The 22663-nt window shown below is 36.6% G+C and overlaps 1 protein-coding gene across 1 annotated transcript in view; it reads left to right on the forward strand.

The window, feature by feature from the left end:
• The window catches only part of RICTOR (RPTOR independent companion of MTOR complex 2), a 74387-nt gene that overhangs the window by 18610 nt on the left and 33114 nt on the right, over positions 1–22663 (forward strand). Inside the window, exons 4-15 of the mRNA XM_027634402.1 lie at positions 5542–5606; positions 9709–9840; positions 10798–10861; positions 15017–15143; positions 16018–16187; positions 16435–16502; positions 17582–17649; positions 19588–19670; positions 20324–20411; positions 21401–21491; positions 21596–21662; positions 21769–21849. Of these exons, the coding sequence (XP_027490203.1) occupies positions 5542–5606; positions 9709–9840; positions 10798–10861; positions 15017–15143; positions 16018–16187; positions 16435–16502; positions 17582–17649; positions 19588–19670; positions 20324–20411; positions 21401–21491; positions 21596–21662; positions 21769–21849 (1104 nt within the window). The remainder of the gene's footprint in view (positions 1–5541; positions 5607–9708; positions 9841–10797; positions 10862–15016; positions 15144–16017; positions 16188–16434; positions 16503–17581; positions 17650–19587; positions 19671–20323; positions 20412–21400; positions 21492–21595; positions 21663–21768; positions 21850–22663) is intronic.

Here is a 22663-nt window from a genome sequence, read left to right on the forward strand (position 1 = left end):
AATTAGTACTGAACTAGACTCCAGGATTTTATGCAGAAGTTAAATACTTTGATTAATTTTTTTTTACTTTTTTTAAATTTTTTTAAATAAAGGTGATCAGCAGTCAACAGGATTTATTACTTCATCTGTAAGAATGATACTGTAAAGCAGATACTTTGTGCGTAGGTGATATAAATCCCTTTTCATTTTTATTTGCCTTCAAAACTAGTTAACTAGTTAACTAGTGACTTTCACATCTCCACAACACCATTATTAGTGTGCAGAGAATGCTGTATGCATGATATTTTACAAAAACTTACATTTCATTCATCAAGTTTTAGCTAGTACTACTACTTAGCTAAGTCATTGATGTTCATGTTCTTGGCTCTTTGGCTGCAGAATGTAGGTTGTTCTTGTCCAACAGGTGTTTTAAGTTTTCTGATCCAAGAAATTAGCATTCCCAGTCTGGTGATGCACAGGCTATGGAAAGGTGTGTTTAGTTCTGAATTGCAGCAGTGGCAGACTCAGAAGTCTTAACTGCTTTGAATGACAGCAGACTCCTCCCCTGCTGTTTGTCACCTAGTAAGTGGAGTTGCAGTTTTTTGGGCAAAAACTTGCATTATCTCAATCTGTATTCCTTTCAAACTCCCTGTATCGCTGTTTAAGCTAACCTAAATTCTGAACTGAAAACTGTTTGAGAACTTGACCTCTGGTAAATGATCAGTGACACTTTCAGTTGTCACAGCAGTTCACAAGCTTGGTATGTGCTTTTAGCTTCAGTAAGCTGAGTAGGATTACCCATCTTTCATTTATATGGCCACCTACATAGGGCAAGAGCCTTGAAGTTTCCCAGCTTCTGCTGATTAATACCAAAACATCATGGTTACTTCTTGGGGGTTTTCCCCACCCCCATGAGAAGCAGTAAGTGATAAATCACTGAAACCAGAAACAGTACAATTGCAATTACCTAGTGGAAAATATCTTTGTGAGTTGAAGTATTTATTTATAATCCTGTGTTATAGGAGCTTTATCCTACTGGGAGCTTCTGAGAGATCCTTTATACCATTGTAAAACTAAAAGGGTATTTTACTAATGAACTGAGGAAAAAATCCACAGACAATGTAGGGATTTCTGGTTTTCTTTCGAAAAGGAAGGCACTTCTTAAAGGACAAAAATCAAACTTAATTCACTTTAGCTTAAACTTAGCAGTTGAATAGCATCAGTGATACAGCGATATGGAAAATTATTTTCAATCTACTCAAAACTAATTCTACCATTATTTAATGAAGCTCTACTGTTCTGCTCTCTGTATGTCTTAGCTTTTGACCATGCTTCAGACTTTCACTGTGACATAGGTTGAGTGCCTTGGATATGGATATGGCCATAGAGGCTTTCACGAATTGTGTCTTGATTGTAGTCTGTGATTTTAGAGTTTTAGCTGTCTTTTGCAAAATCTAAGTATGTTAGAATCTGAATGTATATGCAGACTGTAACATTCATCCAAGTAGATAAACAATTGTCAGCAAAACGTGAAATGTCATGATGATGTAGCAGATTGGAACAGAACATGTGCTTAGGGACATTTGGCTGTGAAAAACTTGGAGACAGTATGTGTCTAAATCTAGAGTCCACAATTTCAGTAGGGGCTTCTCTTAAGACTGGGATCTACAAAGTAGTCTCCTCATAAATGTTACCAGCAGTGGTTCAAACTATTTCCAAAGTTACAATGCAATAATTACATTTTGGATGCATAGAATAATGTAATATTTTTACCTAGTAATTGCTGTGGCTATTCTAAATATGAACTTGAATGGTCTCAGTGTGCACTCCCCTTGTATGAGCTGTTGACCTCCTGTGGTTTTGTTGTTCTGAGCTACCGTTTCCAAGACATGTTGATATGTTACTCATATTACTATGACTCATCTGAGTAGCATGAAAAACTCATAGCTGACAGTAAACATGAAAAAAACCTTCACTGTAAGTTAGTCACTCTCTGGCCTAGTGTAAGTACCATTTTGTCCCAGTATTAAATCTCACCCTCAAAGAGTCTTTGCTGTGCCTATTCATTGTCTGTTATATCACAAAATTTTAATTTTAAGGTTGACTCATTGGCACTTTTAAATTGCAAAGTATACTCTAGTTTTGTTTCTATATAAGTATATATAAAAATATATAAAATTTACAGTGTGTATAAAAATATATTTTATATATAAGATCTATGTATGGAAAAATATAAGAAATATAAAAATATAGAGAATTGCATAATTCCAAGTATGATATGATAATCCATTGCTATTTTAATGAAATATGTCAGTGTATGGCCAAAGGTAGATTTTAGTATTCTGGTACTGGTCGCCTACAAACTTATGCTACAATGTTATGTATGTTACAGTCAAACATAGGACAGTTACTTAGTTTTGTCAGGAATTCAGCCCTCTACAAATATCACTGCACTTCAGCCAGAATCTTTGATCTGCTTAATGTTGTTTGAAGGTGAAATGAGAAGAAAGTGGCAAAGTTTTCCATGTATTTAAGCCCAGACATTTATAACTCAGCAACACCCAAAGCATTAAGACCAGCAGAAGGGTATCTTCTTCATGACAGCTTCCATGACTTTTCCACTTTCAAACATACAGCAGTCTGGCTTTACCTTTCTTTTTTTCCTGGACTAAATAAACCAAATTTAGTTTTGAGTGCACTTTCCCTCTTTTTCTACTCTTAAAATGTGGCACACAAAATTTTGTTCTTATGGTTTTGAGAGCAGCCTGTCAAATGGGGAAAACAAAGTCTCTTAATCTCAAACATAGTGCAGTCCTATTAGTATTCCCAAAGATAAATCTCTCTTTTCTTTTCTCTTTTAAATTAACTTAATGAATGTTTTCTGGACATCTACTGTTTCTCTACTGGACTCTTTTAATTTGTTATGCATCCATTAATGTGTGGTACCCTGAAGGATGTGATACACTCTTCCTTTTATTTAATTGAATTTTTTTCTTGAGTTTGGTCACTCCTTTTAAATCACTGAAACATTTTTGAATTCTGATCTTACTGTCAATCTTTTAGATTCTTTTTTATCTGGAAATCCTGTTAGAACACTACTTTGTATAAATTGTAAAGAAAGCTAATGCCTAAATATTGGTGGCCCATTGAAGTGAGAAGAAACGAGTAGCTACAGTAGCTAACCTACATATTTTTCTTTAGCCAATTTTACCAGTTCATTCTCTGTGAGAAATATTTTGCATTTATGCACAGACACTATCAAACACCTCTATAATAACTTCCATCAAATTCGGAAATATATATCTGCACAGCGGCTAAACTTGATGAAAATTTTAACTTGTCAGGTTTAACTGTTTTGGAATTTCAAGATTAGGTATAATTTTTTTGCTGCATCAGTGAAAGTGTGTGCAGTGGGAACACATACAGAGATGAAAACAGTTGGCATTGAGGAGCTAATAACCACAGTATACATATTTGCTGAGAACAACAACTAGACTAGAACTGGTCTAGTGAACTGAATGCTCTTTAGCAGTTGCAGCAGGTTGAGTGGGTTCCTTGAACACATCAGATGCTTTAGTTTCGTCTCAGGACTGCTCAAGATGCAAACCAATGGTGAGTATGATGCTAGGAGAGCAGATTCAGAAACGCACTGATGCACACAATAGCAACTCTTTAAAAAATGTTTTTTTCCTGCATCAGAATTACAATTCTGTGGGGGTTTTTTAAATAGGAAAAATAGACTGTTGAGGATAATCTGGTATGTTAAATTAGGATTTCTCATTTGTGTCTGGGGTGGAATGCTGGGGAGAGGTTTAGATGTATAAATGATTAGCCTAAACAACTACTGATGTAATTGTCTGAAACTGAACAATGAACTGTTTTTACTCGCTATCTTCTCACACTGTTTTGCCTACACTCTGCCAGCCAATTTTTACAGTTCATAAGATGTCAATAGAAATGCTAGAGCAGCAGTGGTGGCCTTAGGCAGTCTAACAACATGGCACAAAAATAGATTGATGTTAGGAAGTGGCATGCTGTCATAACCAGTTAATGCATCAATTGTCTAGTTTTATTATCACTTAAATTTGAAAGGTGGGGAAAAAGAGGTTATGTAAAAACTTCCCCTATGTTTTATAATCATCTTGGTTAAGAAAAGTGCAAAATCCAAAATACTTCGATTAACTTAGATTATTTGAGCCCAAATGCGGAGCTGATCCAGGCCAATTTAATAATCTCTGATTAACAGCTTTGGATTTCACAATTATAACTATGCATACAATTTCGTAAAATGTAATGTGATCCTTGTACTTTTTGAACATAAACCTAAGTATTGTTTGAGTATAAATGGTCATGCTAATAAAATGGGTTTACTTAAAAGCAGAGTTTGTGTGCAGTATGCTGTTTTTTTCAGTTAGAGGTGAACAGTATAGAACTGGAGCATGGGACATACAAAATATTTTAAATTACAGTAGCCTTAACTTAGCTGTTCGTTTTGTTTATTATAAATTTCTTATTGTTAGCAGTAAAGAGAGTGTCCCACAGTTTGATATATTATAGCACTTTTAGAGCAGAGCTTTTGACTAGTTAGCACAAACACTTCCTGAATACCTCACTGAGGAGAAACTTAATACTGCACTGACTTAGAACTGAACACATGCCTGTTTCGAAAACAGAGGACAAAGTGCAAAGCTATTGCAATCAGTATTAGTCACTTGAGTTTTTGGAAGTGCTTGGAAAAGTGCTTTGGGATTTGAACATGATAGTATTTTATAATTTTAGCCAGGAGGTGGTAAGTGAGATGACTAGGAATTTCTTTGCCTTTCTTGCAAAGGAGGACAGCATCACCTCTTCTCACAGAACAGATTTTCCTTTCCTCAAGAGGCTAAAGCATTGACATGCACTAGATTGCTCCTTTTGAGGTTGGTTTTAGACTTAAAAACTGCACTTAAAATTTTTTGTGTTCAAAATTAATAGATATGGTTGAAACGTTCAGAGTTTGTGATAATTTACTGCTGTCTTTTTGTGTGCATAAATTCAACCTTTGCGCTGATTTTCCGGAGTTAGGAGTTCTGTGCAATGGATGACAGTCCAAGACCAAATACCAGTTACAGAACACTTGGCAATGCCTTCTGATGTTTTGTACACCTCTGCTACTGTGGCAAAACATGGCATTGGACCATCTGTGTCAGTCTTTGCTTCAAAATCCTCACCTGAGCCTGCTTGGATCCAGATGTGCTGTGACTTCAGTCATTTTTTTATCTCTGCTCAGGTTACCAGTTGCCCAGCCAGCCATCTGGAGCTTAAAAACTTGACCAGTACGCAGCTTACACAATTGTGCAACCTTTTCTTTGTATGGGAGGCCACAACTGTTTCTCAGTGTTTGATATGCATAGGAACAGAATATGGATAGCAGAAATTCTCAGAAAAGTGTGAAGTTGGTACTTTTTTAATTGCTATGAATGAAATTTCTGAGATTTATTTGGAAACATTTCCCAAAATCTGAAGTTTTGCACAGTCATTTTTAAAAAGCTATAAATAACAGGTATTTTCTTTTATTTCCAGCTTCTTTGTAATGCTGGCCATGCTGAAGAAAAGCTAGGTTTTACCTATGACAGCATCATAATATGGTAAGTAGTAAGGAGCACTAGAGCAGTCCTAGGGAGCTTCAGTTGTTTTGGTGCAATTCAATAAACTTCATTTGTGCTTTTGAGCTAGCATTTTGTATTTATAATGTGTTTGAAATTTCATAATGTAAACATTGCAATGCAAATAGTTTAATGAGTAAAATCAGAAATACATTACTCACTTTATTATATTACTCATAGATGTAAAAGTACCTCTAAATATTTCAGTACTTACAGAAAGCACATTTAGTAAAAATTTACACCTACAAAATATGGAGCATACTCTTGATGTAGAATCAGGATTTTAAAGATCAGTATTTTGTTATTTTGTTATGTGTATGTCTTTGTAGCATTGCTTTCCCTGCTACCAAACAGCTTGTGTTTGTACTCTTAAGTGAAATTTCTATTTATTTTGTGGCCATTTTTGACAGTCAAGTGACATGCACGTTTCCACATAAGACATTGATAAATTTATCCTGAGGCTCAGCAGTGGTGGCAAAAACAACCACAACAAGATCTAGTATTTAATACATTTTTTGTGTTCTTTCAATTTGTTATCTCACTTAAGAAAAAAAGCTTAGAAAAGCTAATCACTCTTTAGGTAAAATGTTGGGAAATCTTGTGTAGTTGCTTATGGAAATATTGTAAGTCATTTTCCTAAACAGAACTGGTGTCTTTGTCTTTCTGACTAGCTGTACTGTTCATTACATTTCTCAATATTTAAATATAGTGATACATCCCTTTTTGGTAGCTTTTTCTTTTGAATGTTGGATCTCATGATTGTGTTGTCCTTTGTAGTGGTTTCACTTTAATTGCTGTACAGTTTCCTCACAAGGGAAGGTGGACAGGCAGAGACTGATCTCTTCTCTGTGCTGACCAGTTTAGATTCAGAAAAGGTTCTTCACCCAGAGGGTTGGGCACAGGAACAGGCTCCCCGCAGAAGTGGTCACAGCACCAAGCCTGACAGTTCAAGAAGCATTTGGCCAACGCTCTCACATGGTGTGATTGTTGGGGCTGTCCTGTGCAGGGCCAGGAACTGGACTTGGTGATCCTTGATATCAAGAATACCCCTTCTGTCAGTACAGACTGGGGCATGAGCTGATTGAGAGCAGCCTTGCTGGTGGGTGAGAGGCTGGATATGAGTCAGCAGTCCCATGTCCAGTCTTGCAGCCCAGGTGGCCAACTGTGTTGTGGGCTGCATCCAAGGCAGTGTGTCCAGCAGGTCAAGCGAGATGGTTCTTCCCCTCTACTCTGCTCTCATATAGCTCTGGGGTCCCCAGCACAGGAAGGACATCGATCCTGTTGGAGCAAGTCCAAAGGAGGGCCACCAAAATGATTAGAGAAGCAGAGCACCTCTGTTATGAGGAGAGGTGCTCTGAGAATTGGTTTTGTTCAGCCTGGAAAACAGAAGGCTTAAGGGTGACCTAATTGTGGTCATCCAGAGGAAATTTTTTATGCAGACAGATAGGGGCAGTAGGTTTAGGTTAGATATTAGGAGGAAGTTCTTTGCTATGAGGGTGGTGAGGCCCTGGAACAGGTTGCCCGGGGAAGCTGTAGGTGCCCCATCCCTGGAAGTGTTCAAGACCAGGCTGGATGGAGCTCTGAGCAACCTGGGCTAGTGGAAGGCATCCCTGTCTGTGGCAGTGGGATCATTTTATGATTCTATGATTGATTTCGGTCTACAAATTAAGAATATCTTCCTCTTGTGAGTTGTAGAACAAGCTCTGAAAGCATTGATTTCTGTTGAGGAACTGTTTGTCTAAAGGCTGTTTTGGTCTGCCATTCAAGAAACATTTTTCTCTCAAATATAAAAGTAAAGTACTCTACTTGATGAGGGGAAGAAAAAATCCAGAATTAATTTTTGCCTACCCTAATGAGAAATGACATGGATAGCAACAACACCACTTGCATGAGTAATGGTAACTTCTGCCCTAAAAGGAAACTGCTGAAGAGTCTTAAACTGGCATATCCAGAGCAGTTGTAAACTGTGAGGTAGATGTCCAAACAGAAAAAATACCACTGACTCTTACATATTCATCCATCAGACTTTAACCTCTTCAAACGTGCAAATCTAGAAACAAAGCAAAATGTCTGATCTAAAAAATACCTATTATCTGCTCAGCACAATTGAAGAGTTACTTACATGCTTTTCTTGAATAACTTTGGAAATAAATATCTTCTCTAGTACACTTTTTCTTGCAGGAATACTTTTTCTTAATGTCACAGTATTGAAAATCTGTGTCTTATTTGCTTACAGCTCAGCTTAGAGTGGCACTCTTTTTATGTAAAGAATCTTATTTCATGTTACAGAAAAGATGGTCTTCCTAAAATAATTTCCTCCTTGGTGCTGAAAGTAATAATAAGTTCATCTTTATCTACATATGACATTGCAGACCTTCTACTTTGTGTAAATATCACCTGGAATTAGTCTTCTGTTACAGTGGCTTACCTAACCACTTAATCACCAACAGACTCAAGAGACTTTTTGCCTTGCAGTAGCTGATTACCACACATCATGACCCTAGAATAAGAAAAAAATAAACCATTAGTATAAGTAGAAATTCAGTCTCACTGGCTGAAGTATTTACATTCTTAGGTGTACAGTGAAAGATCCTACTAGAATATGTCACTGCGGGGTTGAGGATTCCTCCCCCACCTTCATGTGGTCAAGAAAGAGGGACAAATCTTTTGAGGGCCTTCAGAAGGACAGTGTGCCACTTACTGCTTTCAAACTCCATTTCTAGAGGTCTTCCATATCTTATTTCTTCTTACCTACTTTACTCAGCCCGTTAATTTTCTTGGACTAATATTGTACTCCACTGTTTTGTCAAATAACAAGTCACATACAGGTTTTGGTTATGTGTCATTTTATGGATGTACAAGCTGTTCTTTGGGGAAAAAAAAATGGTTTGTGGCTTTTTCAGATTAGTATATGTAGCGGGTTGACCCCGCTGGACAGAGGGGTATGCAGCTGGACAGAGGAGAGAAGAAAAAAGCAATGAAGGATTCATGAGTGTGAGAGGTCACTTACTGATTGCCTTCATGGGCAAAACAGACTCAAAATGGGGATATTCTAACAGGATAAGAACCAAAGAGTGAGAAATAAAGCACCTTCCCCCCACCCCTCCTTCCTTCCATCTTCTCCCTCCTCCCCCCCAGCAGTGCAGGGGATGGGGAATGGGAGTTATGCTCAGTTGTTGTTTCTGCCGCTGCTCAGGGAGAGGAGTCCTTCCCTTGCTCCCGTGGGGTCCCTCTCACAGGAGACAGTCCTTGATGGACCTCTCCAGCATGAGTCCATCCCTCAGGCAACAGTTCTTCCCAAACTGCTGTCCCCTGGGTCACTCCTCCATGGGGTGCAGTCCTTCACAAATGAGCTGTACCAGTGTGGGTCCCCCACAGGGGCCACAAGTCCTACCCGGGAAAAACCTGCTCCAGCATGGGCTTCCCTCTCCACGGGCCACAAGTCTCTGGAAGGACCCTGCTCCATCTTGGGCCTCCCACAGGGTCACAGCCTCCTTCATGCATCCGCCTACTCCGGCATGGGCTCCTCCATGGGCTGCAGGTGGGTCTCTGCACCCTGATGGTCCTCCATGGGCTGCAGGGGCACAGCTGCTCCACCATGCTCTGCACCACAGGCTGCAGGGCCTCAGCTCTGGCACCTGGAGCACCTCCTGCCCCTCCTTCTGCTCTGACCTTGGTGTCTGCATTGTTGTTCTCATGTTGTCACTCCGCTCTTCCCTGGCTGGAGTTTCTTCTGCACAACAATCTTTTTGTTCTTAAATATATTATCACAGAGGTGTTCCTGTTACTCCTGACTGGCTTGACCTTGGCCAGTGGCAGGAAGTCCATCCTGGAGCTGGCTGGCATTGTCTCCATGGGACAGGGGAAGCTTCTAGCAGCTTCTAACAGAAGCCACCCCTGTAGTCCCTCTGCTACCAAAGCCCAGCCACAGAAACCCACTGCAGTATATTATCTGTATCTGTTGACAAGGCTTCTAGGCTGCACATGGAAGTATCTCAAATGAGTAGGTAGTAGCTGCATGTCAGATGATGAAGTCTACCTACTGCTTACTAGTTGTTTGTCCCTCTTGTTTTCTTCATTGTAGTCTGAGGTTAGCTTTACTGAATGAGGCAAAAGAGGTGCGAGCAGCGGGATTGCGAGCCCTCCGCTATCTTATTCGAGACTCCAGTATTCTCCAGAAGGTGCTAAAGCTGAAAGTGGATTATTTGATAGCCAGGTAATTTTTCTCTTTCTTCATGTTGTAAATTGCACAGTTGTGAATCACTTGCTTTTTCACGGTTAAGACAGGTGAAAAAAGTGTTTTCATACTTGCTTACATTCTTAATAAGTAGTTTTATAAAAGCCATTTTTCTTCAATAGAAGGCTGTTTCATCACAACATCTAATCCAAATAAAATTTTGTCCTAATACATGATATACTACGAGTAATCTAAAGAATTTTTTCCATCATAAATGCCATTAATCATAAATCAATGAGATCGAAATAGCAATAATTTTCATGTCTTAAGTTGTTGTATGTGAGTTGTTTAATTCTTTGTATTATCACAGTGCTTTGGAACCTGCAGTACAAAGTCAGGGCTAAACGTAGTTCATGCCGAAGAACTTGTAGTCTAAGTATAACCGATGACACAACAGAATAATACCAAAGGGCAAACCAATAGTGAGATAGTAAGATCAGCATGATGAATAGATGTAAATACTAGCAATGGTAGTGCCTTCTGTATTAAAATTTTTGGATTCAATATACTGATAGAGGTGTGTGTGAATTTTTGTTTGCAGATATACACATATAATTTTAGTGTGCTGTTTAATTTTGTTTGAGCAAAGGGCTTTTCTAATCTGAGAACTCACAAAAAGTGTTGATATGAATCATTACAAATACTTGGTTTAGTCTCATTTGCAAATGACAAATGCTAGCTCAGACAAATGCTTTGCCATTGTATATTTGAGAACATTCTACTGACTTAATTCTAATGAGGATAACTGAAAAAAAATAAAGCAAAGCTAAGTGACCTATCATAATGAGTATGTTTGCTGAAATGCATAGTTTTTAAACAGTAAGTCAATTATTTTTCCTCTGTTTGTTCATGTGCATAAATATTAACATGACTTGTTAACAGTTAAGGTGAAAGTTACTGTTTTTATAAGCAAAATGTGTTTTTGACTTATTTTAGGTGCATTGACATACAACAGAGTAATGAAGTAGAAAGAACACAAGCACTTCGATTAGTCAGAAAGGTAAAATCTGCTATGTATGGTGGTATCAACTGTGCCAGTCCGTGGTGCTGACTTCTGTTTTTTTCCATCAAGAGTGTTTTTTCACATACCTTACCTTACCTTACCTTACATGGGAAGAAATTATAGATTTAGATAATTTGAATATGGATAATTTAAAAGACAAAATAAAAGTAATGAAGAGACTTCTTTTGATTTTAATATTTTACCATTTAGAATCTTGCTGATTTTCCTTTGATAGAAGTCATACTGGATGAGATTTGGGAAAAACTTACCGAGGAGTGAATGCAAGGGCATAAGAACAATATTAAGTTTCATCTAGTGACTTGACTTCATTGTAGTCTGTTTAAGCATCTGTGAGTCAAGGATGGGAGATTTCCTGCCATTTGAGGAATGAGACAAATTTGCATCACTGTGGTAATCAGTTAAAGAATGCTTGTAGTCTTATTGCTTTATTCATAGAGGTTGATGCTATCAGTGGGCATTTTTTTCTCAGATAGTCAATAATACATGGTTAGTCTATGATGGTTACTGCACTGTGTACCCATGTATATGAGATGTTTGAAGCTATGGTAGCTACATTTTCAAGTTCATCCTTGAGAAATTGGCGTATACAGCTACTAAATGTATTTTCTTCAGTGAAGAAAGTCCAGGAAGTGCTGGACTTCACTATTCTTTATCGTTCTTACATTGTTCAACTGACCTAAAGAGATTCAAATAAAGTCTGAAGTAGTTGGAAGAATTGTTCCTTGGGTGCACTGTGTATTTACAGTATATATATATAGTTTTAAAATATGGGAGTTTTCTATATGATTTCTTTTCTTGTAATAAGCTCCTTTGGTTTCTGTCTTACAGAAAAAAATCAGTATAGTTGATTAACAATTGTGCCAAAAAAGAGGGATTTAAATCTTAAACACTGACCTCCACCTCCAAACCCAAACAAATGAACAAGAAAACAACCATAATGGAATGGGTCCTTGAGAAAGTTGCAATTTTTAAAAGTTTTTGCTAATCTACTTTGAAATACAGAGTTTCAGTGTAGAGTCAGAATAACTTAAATCTGAAGATGGAGTGGAAACACGTTTATAATTGGTTTTATTTGGGTCAGAAATTTGTCCTCATTATTCCTGGGCTTTTTTGAGTATTTCCTACTTGAGTAAAAGCTTCTGTCTTGCATGAAAGAAGAGACAACAAGATAATCAAATCCATTAGTTTCATTTGAAAAAATTATGTTCATAGATAAACATTAGAGAAATTATGCAGCTGACCACCAGTCCTTTTTTTTGTCCATCATTGTGGCAGGGTACTGTGCATGCACCAGGTATGTGCATCAGGTGTACCTGCTGTACAGGGATGCTTGTGGTTCCTTGACACTGAGAACTGTGTTGATGAAAGGTGTTTTCTACCATCTCATGCTACCTACAACATTCTTTTTTCTTGAAAGACAATCTCAGACAAACGAAAAACCCACCCAACCTGGCTACCAGTAAAGTTGTTTTTTTCATGTACTATTTAGGCTACAGCAGCTAAACATACCTTGGCATAGGGTAGTCAGTACTTGAGAGACTCTAACAAGGAATACTCTGACACACCTCCTGAATGGCACGCTCTGTATTTTCACACTTTTTATTACCCTGCTCTTACCTTTTTGTCACCTCTCCATCTCCCTCAATGTCTCAGACTCAGTGGCTTCATGCCAGGATTCTTAAAAGATCATGTAAAGGTCTAGAGGAGGAGAATGAATGGCAAATAAGACAAACAAAGCTAACTGATTTGTGCTGAAGAACCATGTACATGTGAGCCATGAAGGAGCTGAACTGGGTTTTTTCAGCATCGCAGAACTATTGTTTTCAGTTTCAAGGTCTGGATGCAATTGTTTGGTAGCAAAAGTACCTATATGAGAATAGCAGAGATTAATTAAAACATTTTCTCACTTTCCTGTCTTCCTTTTCATAGAGTAGAGGAACAAAATATAAAATATTAATACTCGTTTATGAATTTAGAAAAGGCACTTAATAATAAATTTGTTTAAAAACTGTGCAGGTTAAAGTAGTAGAGGAAGATAAAAACAATTTCCTACTAAGAGCTTTACAATTTAGTAATTTCTTCAACCATGAAAATGATGGCATGAAGTTTCTTTGGGAAGTGTTTTTCTGCCTAACAGAAGTCAGTAAGACAATTTTTTTTTTTAATGTAGTAGGCAGGGTGTTTTCCTGTTAAAACAGAAGTCAGGGTTAGATGCAATATGAACCACCTTCTTTCTTCCTGTTTTTTAAAGGAATCTTAAGAGACCAAATTTGTAATCTTTATTATTATTTCATGATAGCTACTTGTAAGTAGCTCTGCATTACCTGTCATTTAGTCTTTAGAACTGCATTCTAATACCTAGCGCAGATACAAATACAAAAATTTGTTATTCTACTAATGTATTTGGAATTGATTATTAAAATAAGTCTTTCGTTCTCATGTCTTAAAACCAAAGAAGGCAATGAAGCAGAATAGCCTTAAGAGGCTGCTTGTGTCCTCTCACTTAGTACATGTCAGTATCAGTAGGAAACAGATTACGGTTTTACACTACACCCATTTTATTACTAATTCTTGTTTCTTCATGCCATTGTAAAACTGAAAGACTGTGTGGGTGGGGAGGAATTTGTTTTTAATTTAGAGTCCTGTCTTAAAGCTTCCTGTTTTGTTGGCGTTAACACTATGTATAAAAAGAAATTTCTCAAAAACATGTCTTAAAAGTAAATTTGTTAAAACTCTTCCAATATATTGGTCATTGAGATTGATCTCATTTTAACATCCGTGCAAAAAAAGGTAAAAAATTAATTGCCTTTGAACAAGTATCTATAACACATCAAAGGCAGATGTAAAATGAATATAGGGCAAAACATTCTTTTGAAAAATAATGAAGATTTTGTTGTAAATGGAAGGGATGATAAACCCATGGAAAACTAGCCCTGAGTTTTTAGGTGCTTGATGGAAATTGAGTATTTTTGTACATCTCACTTTTAGTGGGAAAAAAAGTGACATGGTGGAGTGGGCTATAAAACATTGTGTTGCTCCCTTTTTAAGCAGTCAGAGAAAAACCTATTTCCTCCTTAGTAATACATCTGTTTAGTGATATTCTTTAGTAGAGTATATGTGTATTTAATTTTCACAAATTGAAAAAATGTGGAGAAGCTACTCAGCCTTTGTAATCAAAGCCCCACTTGGGGGATGGTGAAGAGTTGGTGGTACTGGTTGTTTGTTTTGGAGTGGTTTTCTTGGCCTTTAATGTGTGCACAGGGTCTTGGTCCTTCATCTGGTGTGAATTCTGAGTGTACCAAACTAGTAGCTGAGGGTTTCCGTGGTGCGGAACATCCTCAGTAGTGTAAATGAGCATTGGCTATTAAATCTGTTTTTCTGTTCTGTCTCAGATTTATTTTAAGTATTTTTTAGTTGAAGAATGACCTCATTAATGGACACAGGTGTTATTTCCATCTTTGCTTTTCCATTTAACGTGTTTAAAGTGTGTGTGCTTTTCTTTTGCTATATCTCTATAACTTATGATGAAGATTAATTACGTTGCAGTTCTAGGACGATCAGGTACTGTGCAAAAGAATATAGGGGTGTTACTGATAGTTGCATTCCAAATACTGATAGCAGCTGCTTCTGTTGCCTGTCTTTTTTTTTAGATTTTGCAGCAGTCTAAAGATATCTCTACAATACAGGAGATACTAGTCTTGGTTAATTAAACAGTTGAGTAGGTATTGAATAATCTGCTGCAGTATGAATGAATCTTCTACATGAATTTGCATCTACTCTGTGTCATTGGATAGTGTTCTTTGTCATAAAGAAATTATTGAAAACAGCTATGGAAAATGTAGTCATAATTCTAATTGCAACAGTCATCTTTTAACTCTTTCTTATTAAGATAATATAAAAATAAACAACTGGAGCAGGAAGAGAATGCTAAAGTAAATTGACAGATGAATTGGAATTGAAATTCAATTTAGGAGCAAAAGAAATATTTATGAAGATTCACCCGATAAACCAAGTAATAGATGGAGTGGTCTGTCTAATTGTATGTAGGAAACAGAATGCTGGTGAATTTATGAGTGTATTTGGAGAAATATTATGAAGAAACCAGAGGGCTTTTTCTTTCTTTTTTGGCAGATGATCACTGTGAATGCTTCATTGTTCCCCAGTTCTATAACTAATTCTTTGATAGCAGTTGGAAACGATGGTCTTCAAGAAAGAGACAGAATGGTTCGAGCATGCATAGCCATTATCTGTGAACTAGGTAAGATGGCTTTTCTTAATTAGTTTTCAGTTTTGATGGGGTTGTCATTAGCAGTATTTGTTTAATAATTAATAAGATGTTAAGAGTTCTTAATGTCAGTTTCATGGATTTTCGCAATTAACATGATATATACCAAAATTACTTAAAATCCCTTTAAGAATAGTACCTGAAGGCTTCAGGCTTCTTTACATTAAGATCTGCCAATTTTTGATTTACCTTAAAAACATTTCTGTACTGCAATTGGTGTTTCTTATACTAATGGATTGGAAGTAGGGAGAATTCCATACACAAGATGCTGACAAATTTACAGGAGTTCAGAGAATTACAAGACATTTTCTTTTTAAAAATTCCTGGAGTGATTACTGTAGTTAACTGGCTTCTAGAAGTCAGTATTTGTGTTCCTGTTTAAAGGCTATCTGGACAGTGGTTTATACGAACTCCCTAGACTTTAATTTGTGTGCTGATTTTTGAAGTTTTTCCATAGTCAATCAGAGGGAAATAACTTCAGCAATATTTTCAAGATACAAACTTCTGCTTTAAAGAAATAAACGATAAGTTACTGTTATATTCTAGTCTGTCCAGTGAAGCGTGAAACTTCTCTGTGGGGAAATCCAGAAACTACCACATGGAAACTTGGTTGGAATTAAGTTAGGACATGGCCACATGGTGGATACTGACCAGTATTTTTGTGTTTGATAAATTAATCCAAAATCTCTATTTATTGTCAGCCAGTTCCATTAAAAGCTTTGTATGTTCCTCGGTGGTGTTCAGGAAGGATAAGATTTATATACTGAAGAGATGACAAGTTTATCATATGCCATTAAATGTTTTCTTTCCTATCACTGGCCAAAATGACGTGTTTGTCTTTATTTAGCACTTCAGAATCCCGAGGTGGTGGCTCTTCGGGGTGGCTTAAGTACCATCTTGAAAAATGTGATTGATTGTCAACTAAGCCGAATAAATGAGGCTCTGATAACTACAGTTTTACACCTCATTAATCATCCAAAGACCCGACAGTATGTGCGAGCAGATGTAGAATTAGAGGTGGGTGCAGTTTTACTTGTTTAGAGACAGAAATTAAACATTGTATTGGTAATGAAAATGTTTCATTTTGTCTCAGATTTCACCCTCTGTGTTAATGCACAGTGTTTAAAATATAATATTTTAGGCTAACAGCCTAAGAAATATAAAGCAGCAATAATATGATGGTTTGGAGTGGGACTGAGGAAAAGACAACAGCGATTTAACTGTATTTTCATATGAAAATAATGTATGTCTTTCTTTTGTTTAGCGAATTTTAGCCCCTTACACAGATTTTCACTACAGGCATAATCCAGACACAGCAGAAGGACAAGTCAAGTAAGTGTCAGTGCTGCAACTTGTGCTCCCAGTTATATTGGAGTTAGGCTATTCTTCTTTCCAAATACTAATTTTCTTGAAGTTGAATACAGTAGCCTAGAGTGCAAATTCCTAAAATACTTTTAAGCATTTAAGATTTAAAAGGGCTTAATTTACCTAGAGAAGAGAGGGTTGGGGGACACCTTCCCTGGAATAGCAGACTTTTTAATACCTGTGAAGATGTTATCAAGAAGATGTAGTGTGGCCCTTCATGGTGGTGAAAGGTGGAAGGACAAGAAGCAACAGAGAGAAATTGAAGCAAGAGACATTTCAACTTCATATGAGGGTAGCAGGGGGATTATTTTCTGTGAGACCAGTCAAGAGTTAGAATAGGCTGTCCAGAGAGATCCTGCAACCTTCATTGTTAAGAGTTTAAGACCCAGCTGGATAAAGCCTTGAGTGTTTTACAGGTTTCAAACTGAATTACAGAAGGCTTATATAGTTCCCACAGCTCTGGATACTGTAAAAGGCATGTGTAATCCACACTGCATTTGCTAAGTTCTTTCAAGGGGGTTGAGCTACGTGACCTTTAAAGATCCCTTCCAAAGCAAACCATTCTATGATTCTATAACCTGGCTTGGTTTGATAACTGTCAACTTCTTCGTGCAGGAATTTCAGCTAGAGAGAGATCTGAGATTGCTTCCAACTTGAATTTTTCAGGCTTTTTTAATTGTCAGATGGACTTAGAAGCGTAGGTCGGGGAAACTGAATGAGGTCCAATCTTTGTGTCCCTGCTGTAGACTCACTGTCAGTGGAGGTGCAGAGTGATTCACCTGACCCCATATAGGTGTTTACTTTTTGATGTTATCCTCCTCCTGTGGAAACTCCCGTGGAAGAGGAAGAGTAACAATACTTAAAAATTCTAAACTTTTTTGTGTGTATATACGTTGTGTAAATACATATGCATACATGAAATATTTCTTTTACTCTGGATTTTGTCCCCCATCTAAAATCTCAATTAACTACCTTTAACTTGCTGTTTTAGTAACACTGTTTTCTAGTAATTACCTGCATTGTGACATTTGTTGTTTTAATGACAGAGAGGACAGAGAAGCACGGTTCCTAGCTAGTAAAATGGGAATAGTGGCAGCATTTCGATCATGGGCAGGTAAGATTTGTTTACTTGTTTGAAACTGGATGATTGGAAGGGTGATTTTACTTTCCAGTATAAATGACGCAAAATCTGTGTCATTTGATGTTTCTAATTCCTATCAATACCTTTCTACAATGTTTTGATACTGTAAAATTGGAGGACACATAGATAGTTTTCTTTGACTATAACATGGCACAGCTTTTTCCCTCCCTGTATAGAATACCTTATGAGTTGTATCTTGAGGGTCATACTTGACATTTAATGGGTGACAGGATGTTTAAAGTAACATTGTATTATAAAAATTGCCTTTGAGATAGTTCTGCCACTGTAAATGAGAAATATCTATGTTAAGAGATACTGACAGAATTTAGTTTCATTAGCACTTGCTTTTACGAGCTACCATAGCTTAAGAGAATTTGCAAATGGATATAGGTTGCAATTTTTCATGTAGAAAACATTTCTAAATCAAAAAAAAGGGTTTTTTTAATGTTTTTAAATTCTTTCTTTGCAATATTACAATATCTAAAATGAATGTACTGCTTAGGGACTGCTAATTTTTTTAGTCAAGACTGTGTCTTGCAAATTTTAACTAAATCAGTTAATATAACCATTTACCAAAATTTTGAGTCGGAATTTTGCAGGCTATACTTAGAAAAGATTCAGGCTCTTTTTTCACACTTTTTGATTTAATTTTTAAAGCTCTGAAAATGATCACTGAGTTTAATTTTAATATCGAAGTATCCTTTAAGTTTCTTATGTGTTCTTTCATGTTTGGAGAGGAAGTGCAGGAAGCTTGAGACAACTTTGAAACTTCTAGGAAACAGTTTCTGATAGGAGTGTTGCTCTATCTTCCTGTACTCAGGCGCTTAGAACTTAAAGCCTGTGCCTGAAAGTGCAAGTGACTGAAGAAACAATTGTCCTGGAATATGTTACTTGTTGTGGCACTCCTGCTGTTTACACGTTCATCCTATTTTATATTTGTTATGTTGGAGAGTAATGTCTTAGATATTCTTACTGCAAAAGTGTCCTTATGCTGTCAGCCTTTGAAAAGGATATGCTTTAGGGTGTTGTTGTTTTTGTTTTGACTTCTTCTGCGTGTTTTTTCACCTGTCTGTTTATTTACCGTATACTGCTGTTCTGTTCTGCTTATTTACCAGTCTGGGTTCTTCTTCTGAGCTGATGGTTACTACATGCTTTATACTCATGTGTGATCCTGTCCTTAGAGACAAAACTGGGGCATGGAGCAATGACTGCATGCACCCAAATCTATTCCTGCATTGCAGTTGGGATGTGGCGACTGTACGTTCTTGCAAAAGGCCTCTGAGGTGCACCATGGCCCTCAGTGTGTCTAAGATGCCACATGTGCGTATCTGAAGGTTTTGTGACTTGTAATTTTCAAAATTGAGAACTTTCTTCAAGTTCCTATAAAGCACACCATGGAAGTTAAATTTCTATTAGTGAAAATAAGTAGATGAGTAGGTGATATTTTCATCTCTCAGTACTTTTTAAAGAATAACAGTTTGAGTTTGTTTATGATATCTCAGACAAAAAAGTGGGAAAGTCTACATTATTTAATTTAAAGTCGCATTTTGTAGAAATTTGTTTGTTTTCTGGATAGTGTAGTTTCTGTAAGTTTAATTTGTTCTGTGAAATCTGAAGAAAAGTGGTCAAGGAAATGAACAAGGTTACTGTCTTTGCAGCCACGTTTAATGAAGAGACTGCATAAACTGAGGCTGAAAATCACTGTAAGCTTTAAGTGATATGATGTAACTTGAAAAATTTGAAGATTCTCCCTATTAATATTGAAATTTTAAACTAACTGAGTAAAAATAGAGTGTAAAACATGCAAATTTTAGGAGAGACTTATGTAATGTTAAATCTGCTGTGTTGAAACATCTGGAGATGAGCATTGGTCTCTTGGGGGAATATTATTTTATATTTAATGTTTTCTAGGTATTATCAGCCTGTGCAAACCTGGAAATTCTGGGATTCAGTCTCTTATTGGGGTACTCTGTATACCAAATATGGAAATACGGGTAGGTAGTAAATATTTATTACTGATGTAGGCATAATATTGAATGTTTTAATTTACATATTCTAGCTTTCTAACAGTTCAGTAAACACAGACTCCACAGTTATGAGACCGCAATTCTCAAGTTCATTTAACTCCCGAATTCAAGTCTGTAATTCCATTACAAAATTCCTGCGAGAATGGGAAGCAGAGCATGTATTTTGAGAAAATTGAGGAGAGAAAAGTACAGGAATTAATTATTACTGTGCTCCCAAATCAAAGGAAGTTTACAATAGCTGCAGTTACAAGCTTAAAGCATAATAGTCAGAGTTGAATCCAAGGGAAATAAAAATATTTCTTCACAAATTAAAACTATCAACCAATGAAGTTGATGGTGCCAGCTGTAACTGCTCTAAAAATCTGCAATCCAAGTAGTCTCAACTTCTATAGAATTCAGTGATAATAAGGTACAGTTCAAAAGTAAGCAAACCACGTCTTCTCTTCTTCAGATTATTTCAGTTTATAAAAAAAGGAACAATTGCACAAATACACAAATGCAACACATACACTAGTTTTAGCACTCTATAAAAAAATCTCAACTTCAGTATTAATAGTGAAAGTAAGGACAATTTTTTTGTACATCTCTAACATGCATGTTGTGGGGTTTTTTTTTGGTAGCGAGGCCTGCTTGAAGTTCTCTATGATATATTTCGCCTTCCTCTTCCTGTTATTGCAGAAGAGTTTATTGAGGCACTTCTCAGTGTAGGTAGGTATTTAAAACAGTTCACTTAAGAATTCTGTCTATTAAACTTCTCTGCAAATTTGAAACTTTCACTGTTTCTTCTATGTTGTCAATTGCCTTATTATTAACTGTTATATCTCTGAATTCATTGAGTACTCAGAAGTCCTCTTTAAAATCCTTTATCAACTGTTAAGTGTAAAGTTTGATAAAAGATCAGCAGTGGAGTGTAGTTAGGCATTTACACAAAGTATTGTGTAAACATATCTCTACAAATTAGAGTTCTTTGAGCTGTCACAACTATTTATAATGCAGATGTGTTAGTGAATGTTACAGAAAAGTTATTATTCAGTTTTTTCTATATACTGTGTATCTGCTAGCTATCCCCACTGTACCTTACCAAACTTTTGCTTTTTCAAGGGCAAGTGCATGCTTTTTTATGTCTTTATATTTAACTGAGTTTGTATTTTATCTTTAGAATTACTCCTTGTAAACCCAAGATTATTCTCTGCTTTGTCTCTCAGTGCAAAAGTATGAGCCCAAAAGGAGCAAGTTTCAGCCTTTAGTGTTCCCGCAATTCTCCTCTTCAAACTCTGATTACAAATGTTTTGTCATGCAATTGATTATAAAAGCTTAATCCTTGTTCCAAGTTTATAAGTAAATAAATCATTCTTTGTTGCAAACTTGCTACTTCAATATATGGACATATACTGTAAAATTTTAGGTGCTAATCGTATTTTCTGTTAAACAAGTTTAATGGGTTTATGAATTGGAAATGTCATTATTTTGGTTGACTCTTAGACACAGTCTTTATCCTAGCTATCCAAGGTATCCTTGCTTTGTTCAGGAATGTGGGTTAGATGTGTTGTTAAAGATCCCTTCTGACAAAATTTTCTGATATTTGAAACTGAGGTAACATTTGCTGGCAAGGATTATTATTTACCTACTGACAGCCATTAAAATAACACTACGAAAGCCAATGTTATAGTTACCTTTGTCCATATTTCTTGTTATAGATCCAGGCAGGTTTCAAGACTGCTGGAGACTTTCTGATGGCTTTGTAGCTGCTGAAGCTAAAACCGTATTACCCCATCGAGCCAGGTCAAGGTGAGGATTTAATGAATTCAGTCTAAACATATTTTCTTGTTTTGTTTTTTGGTGATGTTGACAAAATACTTCCTGTTTTCTGGCATATTTTTTTTTCTCCTTAGACCTGATCTCATGGATAATTACTTGGCATTAGTGCTTTCAGCTTTTATTACCAATGGACTTCTAGAGGTAACTAATGACTTTGAGTTTGAATAGATGCTTGCTACTTTTTTCCTATAAGCATTCAAATAAGATGTTACACATTAATGTTGTAATATTTTTTAACTTTTTGAAGGGTCTGGTTGAAGTGATCACGAGTAGCGATGACCATGTGTCTGTTAGAGCAACTATCCTTTTGGGAGAACTTTTGCACATGGTAAGTAAAACTTGTTGTAATTACTTGTAAATAGATATTTGCTATTATAGCTATTATAATATTGAATTTGTATTACAAGCGTGGAACATGTAGTTTTTGTCTGAATAGTGGATTAGTTTACATTGCATCTTTTGGTATTTCATGTATTAAAACCAGTATTAATCAATAGAAAGACTGTTTGGAAAGAATTGGAAGTGCTAGGAGTTCTGCTCCAAGGATAGTCTCCAGCTCTGCCTCTCTTCCTTGCCATAGTAACCAGTTGTATTTTAAGCTGGAATCCTGCAAACTCGCCCATCAGTTACTGTGTTTGGGTAAAGGACCATTGGTGATTTTTCCTTTTCTTAGAATGATGGTAGGTGGCCCTCTGACAGCATGTTTAGCTTTCTGCTTCCCAGGGTAGGCAGATAAAACTTTTTTCACATTCAGCTCCATGTGGTTTGGGTACTTGGTATTATTCATTGAGGGAACTCCATCTTGGTGGAGTGGACTTTCAGCACTGCTGTGGGTATCTCCTGCTGCAGAGAAGCTTTTGCTTCGTTCTGCTTCCGTCTACCTTATGTGACTTTTACAGTACTTCCCTCCTTTAACCTAAACTATTTTCATATGGAGATGACATCATGTCCTCTCAATGATGAGAATAGCATATGCAGCAGAGCACTTTAACCAGTTTTCTTGTGTTTTTTAAATCTTTTTTTTTCCAGATAAACTATTTTATAAGAGTTAGTAAGATTGCAAAATATGACTTTGTCTTGCAAAAATTTGAATACGAGTTATCAGATGTAGTCTGCATCTTTAGGCTGTTGACTCCTTTCGG

Source organism: Corapipo altera, unplaced genomic scaffold (genome assembly GCF_003945725.1).
Source record: "Corapipo altera isolate COAL_440 unplaced genomic scaffold, ASM394572v1 61411, whole genome shotgun sequence".
Taxonomy (NCBI): domain Eukaryota; kingdom Metazoa; phylum Chordata; class Aves; order Passeriformes; family Pipridae; genus Corapipo; species Corapipo altera.